At 42.9% G+C, this 15810-nt stretch overlaps 1 protein-coding gene across 3 annotated transcripts in view; it reads left to right on the forward strand.

Annotated features, from left to right (window-relative positions):
- The window catches only part of fam184ab (family with sequence similarity 184 member Ab), a 148773-nt gene extending 133301 nt beyond the window's left edge, over window positions 1-15472 (forward strand). The window contains exons 14-19 of one of the 3 annotated variants that reach the window (XM_064990961.1): window positions 1199-1383; window positions 6953-7099; window positions 9830-9953; window positions 10380-10484; window positions 11342-11553; window positions 14967-15472. In XM_064990961.1, coding sequence (XP_064847033.1) covers window positions 1199-1383; window positions 6953-7099; window positions 9830-9953; window positions 10380-10484; window positions 11342-11553; window positions 14967-15048 — 855 coding nt within the window. In that variant the 3' untranslated portion in view covers window positions 15049-15472. The remainder of the gene's footprint in view (window positions 1-1198; window positions 1384-6952; window positions 7100-9829; window positions 9954-10379; window positions 10485-11341; window positions 11554-14966) is intronic. The other 2 variants (XM_064990963.1, XM_064990964.1) reach the window with 2 other exon arrangements.
- The last annotated feature ends 338 nt before the right edge of the window (window positions 15473-15810 follow it).

Below are 15810 nucleotides of genomic sequence, written 5' to 3' on the forward strand. Positions count from 1 at the left end.
TCGTGGCCTGGGCAGAGATGGCCCAGAACTCGCTCCGCCACTCCTCCACTAACCTCTTCCCCTTCCAGTGCGTACTGGGGTATCAGCCGGTTCTGGCTCCTTGGCATCAAAGTCAGAACGAGGCTCCTGCGGAGGACGACTGGTTCCGGCACGCGGAGGAAACATGGGAAGCCGCCCATGTTCACCTTCAGCGTGCCGTGCTGCGCCAGAAAGCCGGAGCAGACTGTCACCGCAGTGAGGCCCCGGTGTTTGCACCAAGCTGTTAAAAACGACACAACATGTTTTTGAGAAGATTTCAGTTCAGCTTGGATGCATATTTTATGATGATTTAAGATTTTATGCTGATAAAATAGCACCATTACAGACGGTTGCTAACTGCGCATTCATTTTCTCAAGATGCTGAATGAAATAAATCATATTTCTCCACTCCTGTTCGAGAGTCAAAATGTACATTTGGTGTATAATTTTACTGCAAGAAATGCTTAATTCTGCAGGAGTTAATATTAGATTAGGCTATATGAGAGGTTATAGACCTACAGTCAGTGTCCAGATTTCAGGCTACTTCTCCATTTAACCCATCTGAACAGTACAGTTTCCTTAACGTATCATTTTGACAATCTCGCAATATAATTTTTGCCCTTGCTGCCTGTATATTTGCGCTAAAACTCCAGTATTTTTCCTTCATAGCTTGTTCTCCATCTTATTTTTAAATAGGGAGCCAATTTGTTTTCAGGACTCTAATTTCCATGACTGATAAAACTTCTTTCTCATGGCTCTCTCATGTCTCTCTGCAGCAGACATATGGTGAGCAATATGTTTGGAACATCGAATTGCAATAAAATCACAGTATCAAATCGCAATACATATGGAATTGTGACAATCACAATACAGATCGTATCGGCATCTAAGTATCATGATAATATTGTATCGTAAGGTCCCTGGCAATTCCCAGGCCTAATCACTAGTGACCATGGTATGTGAGTGTGCCCACTTAAGCTGTAGCATCATGGCACTGTAAAGATGGTATCCAACATCACAGTACCCCTTGGGAATACAAGGAAGCAGCACAACAGCACAGCAAGAATGCACAAATGAGATCCAATGCTAACTCAAACGTGTTTTTTTTTTGCTTGATTTTTGTGTGTTTCTGTGTATCTTTGTGTGTGTTGCCTGTGTATGTCTGCCTATTACCCCAAAGGAGAGGGAGTTGCTGGGCCGTATCTCAGACCTGCAGGAGGAGGTGGTAAGGAGGAAGAACCACATTGCTGAGCTGGACCACGAAATCCACACACTGAATGAAAACATCAACACGCTCACCAAGGAGCTGGAGCTTAAGGGCAAGGAGGTGCTGAAGATCCGCAGTGAGGCCAACCAGCAGATCAGGTGGGTGGGAGGAGAGGGCAGGAGGGGAGGGCCGTCACCCCACCACAGAGCATTATGGGGTGACACAAAGGAGGGTTGACACAATAACAGGCCATCTACAGTAATGTTGTTCCGGCGCGTTGCGTACTCATACCCCTGTATTCATACCCCTGTTACAGCTTGAATTCAAAATTGATTAAATATATTTATTGCCTCAGCCTTCTACACACAATACCCCATAATGACAAAGTGAAAACATGTTTTTAGAAATGTTGGCATATTTATTGAAAATGAAATACAGAAATATCTCATTTACATAAGTATTTACACCCCTGAGTCAATACATGTTAGAATCACATTCAGCAGCGATTACAGCTGTGAATCTTTCTGGGTAAGTCTCTAAGAGATTTGCACACGTTGATTGTATAATATTTGCACATTATAATTTGTTTAATTCTTCAAGTTCTGTCAAGTTGGTTGTTGATCAGTGACATCCATTTTAAAGTATTGCCATAGATTTTCAAGCTGATTTAAGTCAAAACTGTAGCTATAGTAGGCCACTCAGGAACATTCAATGTTGTCTTAGTAAGCAACTCCAGTGTATATTTGTGTTTTAGGTTATTGTCCAGGAGGAAAGCAGACTGAATCAGGTTTTCCTCTCTGATGTAGCCTGTGCTTAGCTCTATTCCGTTGCTTTTCATCCTAAAAAAAACTCCCTTGCCGATGACAACCGTACCATAACATGATGCAGCCACCACCATACTTGAAAATATGAAGAGTGGTACTCAGTGATGTTGTTTTGCCCCAAACATAATATTTTGTATTCAGGATATACAGTTCATTTCTTTGCCACATTTTTAGCAGTTTTACTTTAGTGGCTTATTGCGAACAAGTTGTTTTGGAATATTTTTATTCTGTACGGGCTTCCTTCTTTTCACTCTGTAATTTGTTTAGTATTGTGGAGTAATTACAATGTTGTTGATCCATCTTCAGTTTTCTCCTATCACAGCCATTAAACTCTGTAACTGTTTTAAAGTCACCATTGGCCTCATGGTGCATTGCCCGAGCAGTTTCCTTCCTCTCTGGCAACTGAGTTAGGAAGGATGCCCGTATCCTTATAGTGACTGGGTGTATTGATATACCATCCAAAGTGTTATTAATCCAAATTAATAACTTTACCATGCTCCAAGGGATATTCAATGTCTGCCATTTTTTTACCCATCTACCAATAGGTACCCTTCTCTGCGAGGTGTTGGACAACCTCTCTGGTCTTTATGGTTGAATCTGTGTTTGAAATTCACTGCTCGACTGAGGGACCTTACAGATAATTGCATGTGTGGGGTACAGAGATGAGGTAGTCATTCAAAAATCACATTAAACACTATTCATGCACACAGAGTGAGTCCATGCAACTTATTATGTGACTTGTTGAGCACATGTTTACTCCTGAACTTATTTAGGCTTGCCATAACAAAAGGATTGTATACTTATTGACTGAAGACATTTCAGCTTTTCATTTTAAATTAACTTGTAACAATGTCATAAAACATAATTCCACTTGACATTATGGGGTATTGTGTGTAGGCCAGTGACACAAAATCTCAATTTAATCCATTTCAAAATCAGGCTGGAACACAACAAAATGTGGAATTAGTCAAGAGGTGTGGATACTTTTTGAAGGCACTGTAGGTGAGTCTCCGTATGCTATCCTTACAGGTGAATGCCTCTACCTCGTTTTAATATGGTCACGATGAAGGTTATTTTGGATTGTTTCGTTCATTTAGATGACTGGTGAATCACAACACGAGAAGTTCAGTTGTGCGACTTCCTCTTGTTTAGATGTGACTGTCAGTGGCCATTGGCAGTGCTGGCAACGTTTTCAAGTTAGATTAAAGTGGAAGGATACTGGCAGAAAGTGAGGGGGCCAATTTTCCTCTCCCTGCTAGATGTCCTGGTTTATATTTTGTCATCTGTTATTCCCTTTGATGACATGGTCCCTTTTGACATTTTGTTATATGGCCAAATAAATTGATAAGGAAATATGAAACTGTTATTTGGGGCAAGGCCTAAATATAATCTATCATCATGCTTTTCCCACAGGCTGATAATTAATAATTCACTCTTATATTAATTCATAATGTGTGGCTAAGGCCCGGATGGAATGAACGGCAAGAACTCTCATTAGAATTAAAAGCCTGTTTGGTGATGAATTAAAATAATGGAGGCTGATGCTTTTCTAGAGATAACTAATCACATTTCATTTGAAATGGCAGTTAAGAACAAAGTCAGTTAAGAACAAATTCTTATTTACAATGACGGCCTATCAAAAGGCAAAGGCCTCCTGCGGGGACAGGGGATGGGATTAAAAAATATATAAATATAGGACAAAATGCACATCACGACAAGAGAGACAACACTACATAAAAATAGACCTAAGTCAACAACATGGCAAGGCAGCAACACAGACAACACAACATGGTAGAAACACAACATGGTAGCAGCGTAAAACATGGTACAAACATTATAGGGCACAGACAACAGCACAAAGGGCCAGAAGGTAGAGAAAACAATACATCACGCCAAGCAGTCACAACTGTCAGTAAGAGTGTCCATGATTGAGTCTTTGAATGAAGAGATTGAGATAAAACTGTCCCGTTTGAGTGCTTGTTGCAGCTCATTCCAGTCGCTAGCTGCAGCGAACTAGGGATGTGTGTGGCCTTTAACAGAATGTGACTTGCAGAACGGGTGTTGTATGTGGAGGATGAGGGCTGCAGTAGGTATATCAGATAGGGGGGAGTGAGGCCTAAGAGGGTTTTAGAAATAAGCATCAACCAGTGGGTCTTGCGACAGGTATACAGATATGACCAGTTTACAGAGGAGTATAGAGTGCAGTGATGTGTCCAATAAGGAGCATTGGTGGCAAATATGATGGCCGAATGGTATAGAACATCTAGCCGCTCGAGAGCACCCTTACCTGCCGATCTATAAATGATGTCTCCGTAATCTAGCATGGGTAGGATGGTCATCTGAATCAGGGTTAGTGTGGCAACTGTGGTGAAAGAGGAGCTATTATGAAAGAGGAAACCAAGTCTAGTTTTAAATTTAGCCTGCAGCTTTGATATGTGCTGAGAGAAGGACAGTGTACAGTCTAGCCATACTCCCAAGTACTTGTATGAGGTGACTACCTCAAGCTCTAAACCCTCAGAGGTAGTAATCACACCCGTGGGAAGAGGGGCATTCTTCTTACCAAACCACATTACCTTTCTTTGGAGGTGTTCAGAACAAGGTTAAGGGTAGAAAAAGCTTGTTGGACACTAAGAAAGCTTTGTTGTAGAGTGTTTAACACAAAATCAGGGGAGGGGCCAGCTGAGTATAATACTGTATAATTTGCATATGAATGGATGAGAGAGCTTCCTACTGCCTGAGCTATGTTGTTAATGTAAATTGAGAAGAACGTGGGGCCTAGGATCGAGCCTTGGGGTACTCCCTTGGTGACAAGCAGTGGCTGAGACAGCAGATGTTCTGACTTTATACACTGCACTCTTTGAGAGAGGTAGTTAGCAAACCAGGCCAAAGGCCCCTTAGAGACAGAGACACCAATATTCCTTAGCCGACCCAAAAGAATGGAATGGTCTACTGTATCAAAAGCTTTGGCCAAGTCAATAAAAATAGCAGCACAACGTTGCTTAGAATCAAGGGCAATGGTGACATCATTGAGGACCTTTAGGGTTGCAGTGACGCATCCATAACCTGAGCGGAAACCAGATTACATACCCGAGAGAATTGATTGATTGACAGTTGATTATTGACAAGTTTTTCCAACACTTTTGATAAACAAGGCAAAATAGAAATAGGCCTAGAGCGCTTAGGATCAGCTTGATCGCCCCCTTTAAATAAAAGACGAACCATAGCTGCCTTCCAAGCCATGGGAACCTCCACAGAGAGGAGAGACAGGTTAAAAAGGTCAGAGATGGGCTTGGCGATGATAGGGGCAGCAACCTTAAAGAAGAAAGGGTCTAAACCATCTGACTAGTCACATTAGAAGGGTTAGGAGATGAGGAAAAGTTGGGACGGGCAGGGAATGCATGGTTGAGTCAAATAGGAGTCCTGACTTAATGAAGTGGTGATTAAAGAGCTCAGCCATGTGCTTCTCATCAGTAACAACCACATCATCAACATTAAGGGACATGGGCAGCTGTGAAGAGGAGGGTTTATTCTCCAGGTCTTTAACCGTTTCCCGAACTTCAGAGAGAGAACTTTTCCTTAAAATAACTAACTTTGGCCTTCCGGATAGCCTGAGTCCACTTATTTCTAATTTGCCTGAACGAGAGCCAGTCAGCCTGAGTATGCGTGTGCCGAGCCTTTTCTTGAAGTGGAGTAACTCTGCAAGATCATGGTCGAACCAGGAACTGAACCTGTTTTTAATGATATTTTTCTTCATGGTGGCGTGTTTGTTAACAATACCACTAAAAATATCAAAAACGAAGGTCCAAGTGTCTTCGACAGAGGGGATCAAGTTGATTCTATCCCAATTTACAGAGGTCAGTTCATGAAAGAAGGCTTGCTCATTAAAGTTTTTTTGTCAAGCGACTATGACAAATCAGGACAGGTCGTTTCACTGAGCAGCAGTGACGAACACAGGCTGTAAAACAGTGATCACTAAGGTCATTACAGGAAACACCAGACTGATACCTATCAGGATTATTTGTGAGGATAAGATCGAGGAGAGTAGCCTTTTCTGGGTGTTTGAGAAAAATGTAGAGAGTCCCATTGGGAAAGGGGGATACATAGTCAGTTGTACAACTGAATGCATTCCACTGAAATGTGTCTTCCGCATTTAACACAACCCCTCTGAATCCGAGGGCTAGTGTTCCAGTGCGCATGTGTGTGCATCAGCGCACGCCTGTTTGTGCGTGCATGCATGTGTGACATCAACGACACACATCGCTAGCAGGATTCCAAGCTCCTCGTGGAGTACGTTTCACTTCCAATTATGTAACACGCGGGTGAATCCTCGTTTCTGAGATAAAAATAACATAATAAATAAATACATTGGAAATGATGTGTCCCTCAGGGTGTTACTCAGGGAGAGGCAAACATATTCCTCTGTACTCCTCATGGTCTCTCTCTCCGACTGCAGTACCTCAGAGTGAGCAGCCCTGCCATAAAGCCTACCGAGAGTAGACAGTCACCGCTACCATGCAGGGAATTTCAATGAGCTGGTGAAATGTCCTGGAAAAGTCCTGTCCATCTGTCCCGATTTCAAAATAAATCAATAAGTAAATAGAGAGGAGTGTTTTTTTTCTCACTTATGGCGAAACAGTGATACCTCTCCTCCAGAGCCCTCTGCTGTGAATTATGTATGTCTTTCTAGGAAAGGAAAGGATGGGTATGTCAGGAAACGAAAGAAAGTCAAAGATGAATGCAATTTGACTGGCGGCAGCAGGATCAAAAAGAATGTGTCTGTGGTAATTGTGCCTCGTTAGGATACTGTAACACCTCTGGACCAGAGACTCAGCGCCTCAGAGCTGGAGAGGCGTATAAAGACGTGATCTGAATGGGCTTTAATGGTCTGGTCTCTTCTCATCAGGGCTCATGAACAGGACCTGTGTAAGAAACACGAGCGGGAGATGGCTGAGATGAACGCCATGCACAACAGAGAGACTCAGAACATGCTGTGTGACTTCAACAAGGCCCAGGAGCTACTCAAAGACAAGATTTCTGCTCTGCAAGTCCTGTACGTACAGTACATCCAGTATGTAGTTGCTTTAGCTGTGTGTGTGTGTGTGTGTGTGTGTGTGTGTGTGTGTGTGTGTGTGTGTGTGTGTGTGTGTGTGTGTGTGTGTGTGATTATATAAAGCCCTGGCAGATGATGAAAGACCACAGTACCTGGCCGAGCAACAGAGGGTGAAAAGGTGAGTGCCCCAGACAGATACAGGGATGAATGGAAGGAGGGAGGGAGGGATGGATTCAAGAGGGGAGAGAAGGGGGCTACACATGACCTCCTGAGGTGAATATGGCCCATTGGGAGGGTCCTTCTCTCTCTCCTTACCCTCCCAGTAGTACAGATGCAGCTCCCTATGAGAGATCTGGCAGACTTGTTTTATTTCCCTCGTGTGCTGTATGGAGGTGACTGTGTCCTCAATATCCCATCACACACACACACACACACACACACACACACACACACACTGTCCATATAGCAGTGTCCATCTGGGGATAAACCTCCAGCTGGGTGTGCAGCTGCCCCATAGCTTTCAAGACACCACAATACACACCCAGTACAGACCAGCAAATACAAGCATAGACATAGAAAAATCCCCTGCAAACTGCTGTGAATAGATCAATGGAGATGTATTGATTAAATGATCCGTACGTCTCCATAGGAACTATTTTTGAAATATGAGAGAGGAACAGAGGAGAAACAGATGTAAGGGCCCTAGGACTGTGGATTTTGCTGTCAGGAGTGACCTAATTTGGTTTCACTTGAATGAGAGCACAATCTAGACACACAGCCAGCTACTGCAGAGAGAGCCTCTGTTTAAAATAGTTCATCTGTGATGTTCCTCACCAAATCTTCTCATGGCTCAATCACTCCTTTCACAACATCAAAATGAAATGCTAGTGAAGCATACATCATTATTTGTGCACATGTTCCTCCATGAATGTGACCGACAAACAGAATCCATTACGATATTGTAAAAATAGGTCACACATAGATTTTTCTGTTACTAACCTTTCTAAAACCAACAATTACCTGCTGGTTGGAGACCCTGTCATTATCAATTTGCTGACTAGTTGACATTTCCAGGGCCTTCCCTTGAGGTGGCCGATTTACTGCCTGCTAATTAAGCACAGGACAAATCTATTTTAACGACAACCCCTGTCCCCTCCCCAATTAATCACCATGGCAGCTTCGTTCCCCCAAAGCCAGTCCCTGGCCACCGCTAAATTATTACGCCATTTAAGCTTTATGAATATTTTATCTCATTACATCTCCTATTGGTTAAGCCCCTGGGAACCAACATGAGTTTGTTGTCTGATTGGTTGTTGTCACATCTGTTTTGAGTGATGTCGCTCGAGAGTTGAATGGAGTGTGATATATTTATAGAAAGCAAGCCAGCACCAGCTTCCCAGGCTGCACTGCAGCAACATGTTTCTTTCACACGGGTGTGCTTGGAATATGTGTAGGGATACAGACAGTGGTGGAAAAAGTGCCTAATTGTCATACTTGAGTAAAAGTATAGATACCTTAATAGAAAATGACTCAAGTGAAAGTCACCCTGTGAAATACTACTTCAGTAAAATTCTAAAAGTATTTGGTTTTAAATATACTTAAAGTATCAAAAGTAAATGTAATTGCTAAAATTATTATTGAAAGGAAAAGTATAAATCATTTCAAATTCCTTATATCAAGCAAACCAGACAGCACCATTTTTTATTTACAGAGAGCCAGGGGCACACTCCAACACTCAGACATAATTTACAAATGAAGCATTTGTGTTTAGTGTGTCCGCCAGATCAGAGGCAGTATGGATGACCAGGGATGTTCTCTTGATAAGTGCGTGAATTGGACCATTTTCCTGTCCTGCTAGCCATTCAAAATGTAACGAGTACTTTTGGGTGTCAGGGAAAATGTATGGAGTAAAAAGTACTTTTCTTTAGGAATGTAGTGAAGTAAAAGTAAAAATTGTCAAAAATATAAATAGTCAAGTAAAGTACAGATACCCCAAAAAACTACTTAAGTAGTACTTTAAAGTATTTTTTACTTAAGTACTTTACACCACTGGATGCAGATGAGTCTATAGTGAAATGTGACACTGAAGTAATGTGTAGTAGAGCAAGAAATGAACAGATCGCTGATGCATAGCAGCGCAGCAGAAGCAATTATCCTGATATCCAATAGGCTCTCCCTCTAATTCAGGCTCTTGCCTGTCCCTGTCTTGCGTCGGCGTTTTGATGGCGAGTTTGGTATCACTTGTCATTCCACATCTGTAAGTGCTGAGGGCGACGAGCCAAACTGGACATGATGGATGCTTGTTTACAGTACGAGGAATATCTCGGCATATTAAAGTCATCAATCTCAAGTTAGAGGCAGCAAAAAAACTGTGGAGAGGCAGATGGCTTTGAACACTGTTAAGAACTCTTCTAAAAAAAAAAGCGCTTGTTATTTGTTGACATGTTAAAGTGGAAATCCAGGAAAAACATGTACTGCCACTTTTTGATCATAGTAATACACCAGCACTAATAGGCTTTCTGATTATGAGATTAAACCTAGGAGAGTTAAAAGCTAATGCTTTACTATTGAACTGTAGTTAAGGGAAGGGAAGCTTTCAAAACATGGTCCCTCAGTGTCTGCATGTATTAATGCTCATATCCCCAAGCTGATCCCGAGCACTTTTATTATCACGTCACACAAACAAACTGTGAGACGTCTGAGCCCTAATGGCCCCCTCCTCTTCCCCAGGCTGGAGGGCACGGAGGATAAGTTCCGGAACAGGGAGAGCCGGCCTGAGGACCTGCAGGTGATCGCTGAGCTAAAGGACATGGTGACTGAGAGGGAGTCCCTCGTCAAGAAGCTGGTGGTAAGTGTATGTACACAGTACAAGATGGCCTACAGGATGCCCTTTTGTGGTTTTACCCAACAATCCTAGACATGGAGCCTGCATGCCTGTCTACCTCCAGACAATAGTAGACCAGACTATGGAGTGCTGTAGCCCTGCATGACCTAAGAGTTCTCATACAGCAGCAGTAGACTCCGAGAGCTATGTTACAGCCCTAGAGTCCCAGCGATGCATTCAGACAGGTTATCCAGCGTACTGTATCGGTGACAAAGTGTCTGTGACGCTAGAGAGAGTGGATAGAAAGCCCTCTGACTTAAGCCAGTGCTATCACCCGGTACTGCTAAGCCCCATTGTAGACCGAGTATGTGAGGTGTGTCGTAAACAATCAGTGAGATGCTCCATCACGAACCCAGAGTGCCGTGACCTAACTGGCATCTCTCTGTGGACTTGCAGGACGACAAAAAGTTCTACCAGCTGGAGTTGGTGAACAGAGAGACCAACTTCAACAAAGTGTTCAACACCAGTCCCAACGTGGGAGTAATAAATCCCCTCATCAAGGTGAGCTGACTGCTTGCACACTAACGCACCACACAGACAGACACAAGGCTAACACACCTCTGGACTAACACTGACCATCAGTTGATTAGAGCCATATGGCTCATTTGAGCCAGTCTTTGACACTTTGTGAAGCCCCAAAGCTACCGGTGACAATTAGAAACCATTAGGGAACCATCCCGATCATTACAGGCCGAGACCAGTTGCCTGTACGTCGTTGTAGAGAATGATTGAAGTGGAGATTTTCCACGTATATTTAGCCTTGATTTCCATTGGAAGTTGTGTCCCATTCCAATGTAAACACAGCAATCCCCTGTCTCCCAGTTGAATGGATCACTCTGCATGGTCAATATGTGACTGTTGACTCCATTTCAAGTTCTATAACTTCCGATATTATGTGTGTTTGTACGTGTGTGTGTGTGTGTGTGTGTGTGTGTGTGTGTGTGTGTGTGTGTGTGTGTGTGTGTGTGTGTGTGTGTGTGTGTGTGTGTGTGTGTGTGTGTGTGTGTGTGTGTTAGTCAGTGTGTATGTGTGTAATCTCCCTGTTCAGACATCCCGTTCTCCTTTGCTTTCCAAGCCATTCTTTGTTAGTGTGAACTTTCTGTAGCCTCTTCCTTTGATGCATCCCTTTTTTGCCCATCTTAGTTTACAGAAAGCTGAGAGCGACTGTTGCTTCACTAGCTGAGTGGTGCGAGTTTGACCATCAGAAAGCATCCATCCACATAAATCCTCCAAGAGAATGAGAAATATATAAATATATATATATATATATATATATATATATATACAGCAGTCTTTTTTCCATTGGACTAGCTTTCCCTATTTTTCCCATTTGTTTGTGTTTTTGTCCTACTGTGTAGCAACAGAGAAAGAATGACAAATCAGCAAACCGCTTCAGCAGCTCTCCAAACCTCAGGGCTCTGGAGGCGACAGGAACAGGGATGGGGAGCGGGCAACCCCAGCCCAACCGCCTAGAGCCTATCCCCAACTCCCCCATTCACCACCTTGAGCTCAACACTAGCAAACCTCTGCCCCCACCGACCCCTCCGACAGAGCCCAAGAAATTCATGAGGTGAGCGCCGCCCCTCCCTCGCCGCTGACGCCTCCGTCCGCACCATGGGCAGGCCCAGGGGTCAAGCACACTGACACACAGACAGACAGAGGCTTGCCCTGACCTTCGGCCCATACAGCTGCAGATAGGCAGCTTTCATACAAACCTCTCCAGAGTCAGCTGTCATATCCCTTTATGTTGGGCTTCAGTCTTTAAAAGAAACTTCTCAATGTGACCCTCACTGGCGAATGTTGATGTTCTTCCCCCCTCTCTGTCAGACCTCGCTCTGATAAACAAAAGAGCGTTAAATTAGGAATGACAAAAAAACATTTAAGCACTCCAGTCTGGAACTTTAATTACCTTGAATAATAGATTAAGTTGCGTGCTGCCTGTTGCCAGCAGGCTGAGGGTTCATCCCAGGATTCCCTCTTGATTGCTATTCTATTTGAAGGACATGATGGTTTTTGTCTTTGCCTGCAGTTTTTGCGAGGCTTTGATTGCATCCCCCGAGAATTAGCTTTCGGAGAGAGGCAGAGCTCCCACAATCCCCCCCTACACTTCTATGTCAATTCATCTTTACTTTATACCGCGAAGTCAGTGACTTCACAAGAGGGTTTCTTTTCAAACACACAACAAAAGATATTCCAGCTGAACTTACACACACTGCTGGAGATGTGTCAACACTTTACTATACTATAATAAAGTATAGTAAATACATAAGCTTTGAAAATGGCATTGGAATGCAAAAAGGAGCATGTGTACCACTACCCCTCCCCCACCCCCACCGTCACTCTTAACATGCTAACTGAAGTGTGCACGCTAGGAGTTGTCTCTTTGTGTCTCTGCGTTGTGTTAATTGTTCAGTTTGTTCTGGAAGTTATAGGCCTACAACTCATTGGTGATGTTGTTCTTGTTCTGTTAAACCCCCTCATCCTCACCGGCCTCCAGGCTTGCCGCACTTACTGCACTTTGTTGTCCACCTTGATGTGAAATTGTTTTGATTTTACATGAGGAAAATATTGCTGGTGGTATTTTCTTGCGTGTGTGTGGATGTGTGAACGTCTAACTGAAGCCTCCAATAACAACAACACTCTCCCTCTCATCAATGAACGCCTCTCTCGCTCTCTTGTGCCTTGGCATTGCTTTGCTCGCTGTTGTGCTTCCAGCTATAATTCTGTTCATGTGTATTAAGCACACATGTTAATGTGGTACTCTCTTGTGCATGTGTTGTACTAGCTTGTGCTGCCTGCACTCATCCGATGCTTAGGTTTCTGACAATTGCTGCACTTGTTATCTATCTGTACCCGCGTGCACTGCGCCTCTGAGCTTTGGGCGTTTCTGTTGCCTTTGCTGCATGCTGCTATGTAAATAAGTTGCAGATGAGTCGGCGTGGCGGATTTGCGCGGGGCTGCCCTCCATTGTCATGGGACTCTCCCATCACTGCATCACACACATGGCCTGTCTGTCTCAGCCCCTGGCAAGGTGTCCCTGTTTACACTTAGCAACAGATGCACCCCCACATACCACATACCTGCTGAAGCACATACCACTCGTATTAACCAAACTGCAGGGGCAAATGATGACACAATGGTGCCATGTATTACATATTTGCCTTCAGATTATTCAAAGGCTGCCCCGATCTCGTTGCGTGCAGTGCTCCTGAAGTGCTGCTCTATTTCGATTCACGAGGTCTATACCAGAACACACACGCTTCAGTTCTCGGAGAAGATACCTAGATCAATAGAACTTCTTAATTCAGCTCACCAGCAAATGTGTAGTACAATACATGTACATAAATACTTGAGTTGTCCCGATGAAAAACACTAGCATGCGTGCTTATGCCATTTCTCTGCTTCTAGCTTTTGATGTTGTTGAGGTCAGCCCTGTCCGTCTCAGCCCAGGTGTTCTCTGGATCCGAAATTGGTGATGAACAGACCAATTGAGCATTCAATTGGGTTTGCTGCAATGGAGGCCACTGAGACTGAGGAGAGAATGATCACAGAGGAGATATTTTAGGATAGTTCTTAGAGACAAACAGTTCAAGGCCCCGCACAGGATGAAGAAGCCACCTGTCTTTAATTTAAACACTTCAGACATGTTCAGCTCAGTTAGGGCAGTGCAGTTGGTGCAGTGCAGAATGAGTGCAGGCTGTGTTTATTCATTTGTATCTAGTCATGACAATAATAATAAAACCTTTAAGTTCAGAGGATGTTATTTCACATAACAACTGTGGAAATAACCATAGTAGGAAATTAAAACTCAAAATATCTGAAGTTACACAGTTCTTTATCAGATTCCCAGACTGCAATTTCCTTGCCTTTGTGTTTGTCAAATATCAACTGCAATATAAAGTTGGGTCATAAATCACTGAGATATTTTCATCTTGAACTCGTTGTACACTCTAGTTGTTGCGAGGAGAGCGCTTCACATTATTACGGTTTGTTCTGTACTGACATTTCAATGAGACTTCTCCTCCCACTCATTCTCTCCTTCTTTTTGGCTCTCCAGACAGTCGGATGTCAATTCCTTCATAGATAGGAGGCATCTGGTGCCCATCAACGGGCTACGACCCCTGAACAATTGAGGCTGAGGGAGGGCCCTAGACACCAGGCAGCCAGACAGACAGCCAGAGATATATCTAGCTCTATAGGCAAAGAGCAAAGGTTATTTTATGTGGAATAAAGCTGCAATGTTCGAGTACAGTGATGTTTGTTGGCGGTTATTGTGAATTTGTCAATGCCAAGGCTATGGTCAAGCCAGCAAACCCAGTGAAATGCATTAGGTTGAATATGCTATATCTTAGGTAGACTTAGAACAAACAACAATAGGCAAGGTTATGGTCTTTCAATACATTTTCCCTGTCAGATGTTTTCCTTGGTTACAATTGCATTGGCTTTTCAGAAACTACAGACAAGTAGTATGAAAGTAGTATATAGGATTTTTAATAGATGCATTCACATATTTGTATCACCAAGACAGCGTCGTCCCCCAAGGACCTGAGTCAAAGATTAGCAACCGCATGGTCTTGTAATTTAATCTCACAAAATCTCATGTCTGGACGATCATGTAAAACAGAAAAGTTAGAGTTAGTAGAGCCGCGGGCTCTTAGAAATGAGCACACTTAACAGGGTTAAAGGCAGATTAGCGCAATGGAAATCTTATCGTTTTCTAGGAAACATTCACACTTAAGAGCAGATCAACAAATCTATATTGCCGCAGCAAAATCCCATTATCCTCTGAACTGGATGAATGACTACTTCGACGACACTAAGGAACATTCACAAACACATCACATAGGCATAAAACCCAGAGACTTAAATCAAATAAAATGACTCAACTCCAAGGTGTAATAAGGATTCCTTAGTCAATAATGTCCTGTATTGTGTAACTGTGCTGCTGTTGTGGTGTGCCTCCCCCCCCCCTCCCCTGTGTAGCCCTCCTGAGACAGAAGAGTCACCCGTAGGATCCCCCGACCACCAGCGCCAGGAGTGGTTCGCCCAGTACTTCACTTTCTGACTTTTGCAACTCGAGAGCATGTCAACCATAGGAAACGAAAAATACAAAAAAAAAAAAAAAAGAACATTATTTAATGATCTCCCACTCCATCTCATTCTGTTGATTACTTCACCGTGAACGGGTTCCTTGTTTGTACAGTGCCGATGAGTATGTTTGACGTTTTCTTTTCTGCAGTTTCTTAAGAGTGATGCATATGCTGCTACAGTAAATTGTCCTCTCTCTGTACCTTATTTTAGAATGGCACCATAGCGAGAGTTTGTTACAGACGCATAACCAATTTTGGTAGAATTAAACTGTTTGTATGGTTGTCTCAACACAGATATAATGATGTCTCACCAATTTTAAAAATAAATTGCATATTTTATATTTATATTATACTATGTATGCTTAACTAATAAATAATTATTGTGACATTTAATCATGATATGTGTGCTGTCTTTTTTGGGGTGGCCTTTCAATTTATGGAGGATTTGTACCATAAAGTACTGTGCAATAGAATCCCAACGTCTGCAGAAAATATTTAATTATAAGGTGTTTGAATGAACTCCATTATGTTTTGAAATGGTGTTTTACACTGTTTTAGGTCAAAGTATGTACTGGTATTTACTGTGTCTGTGTTTAGGTCTGGTTCAGGTGAATTTCTCTGGTCCTGTTGTGGCATGTGATAGCCTTGCAGCTGCACATTTATTTTGGATAGACATAGACGCTAACCAATCAGAAAATATAAGGGGTTCCTGCCATAAAAGCAATTTCAGATTATTT

Source organism: Oncorhynchus masou, chromosome 16, assembly GCF_036934945.1.
Source record: "Oncorhynchus masou masou isolate Uvic2021 chromosome 16, UVic_Omas_1.1, whole genome shotgun sequence".
Lineage (NCBI taxonomy): Eukaryota > Metazoa > Chordata > Actinopteri > Salmoniformes > Salmonidae > Oncorhynchus > Oncorhynchus masou.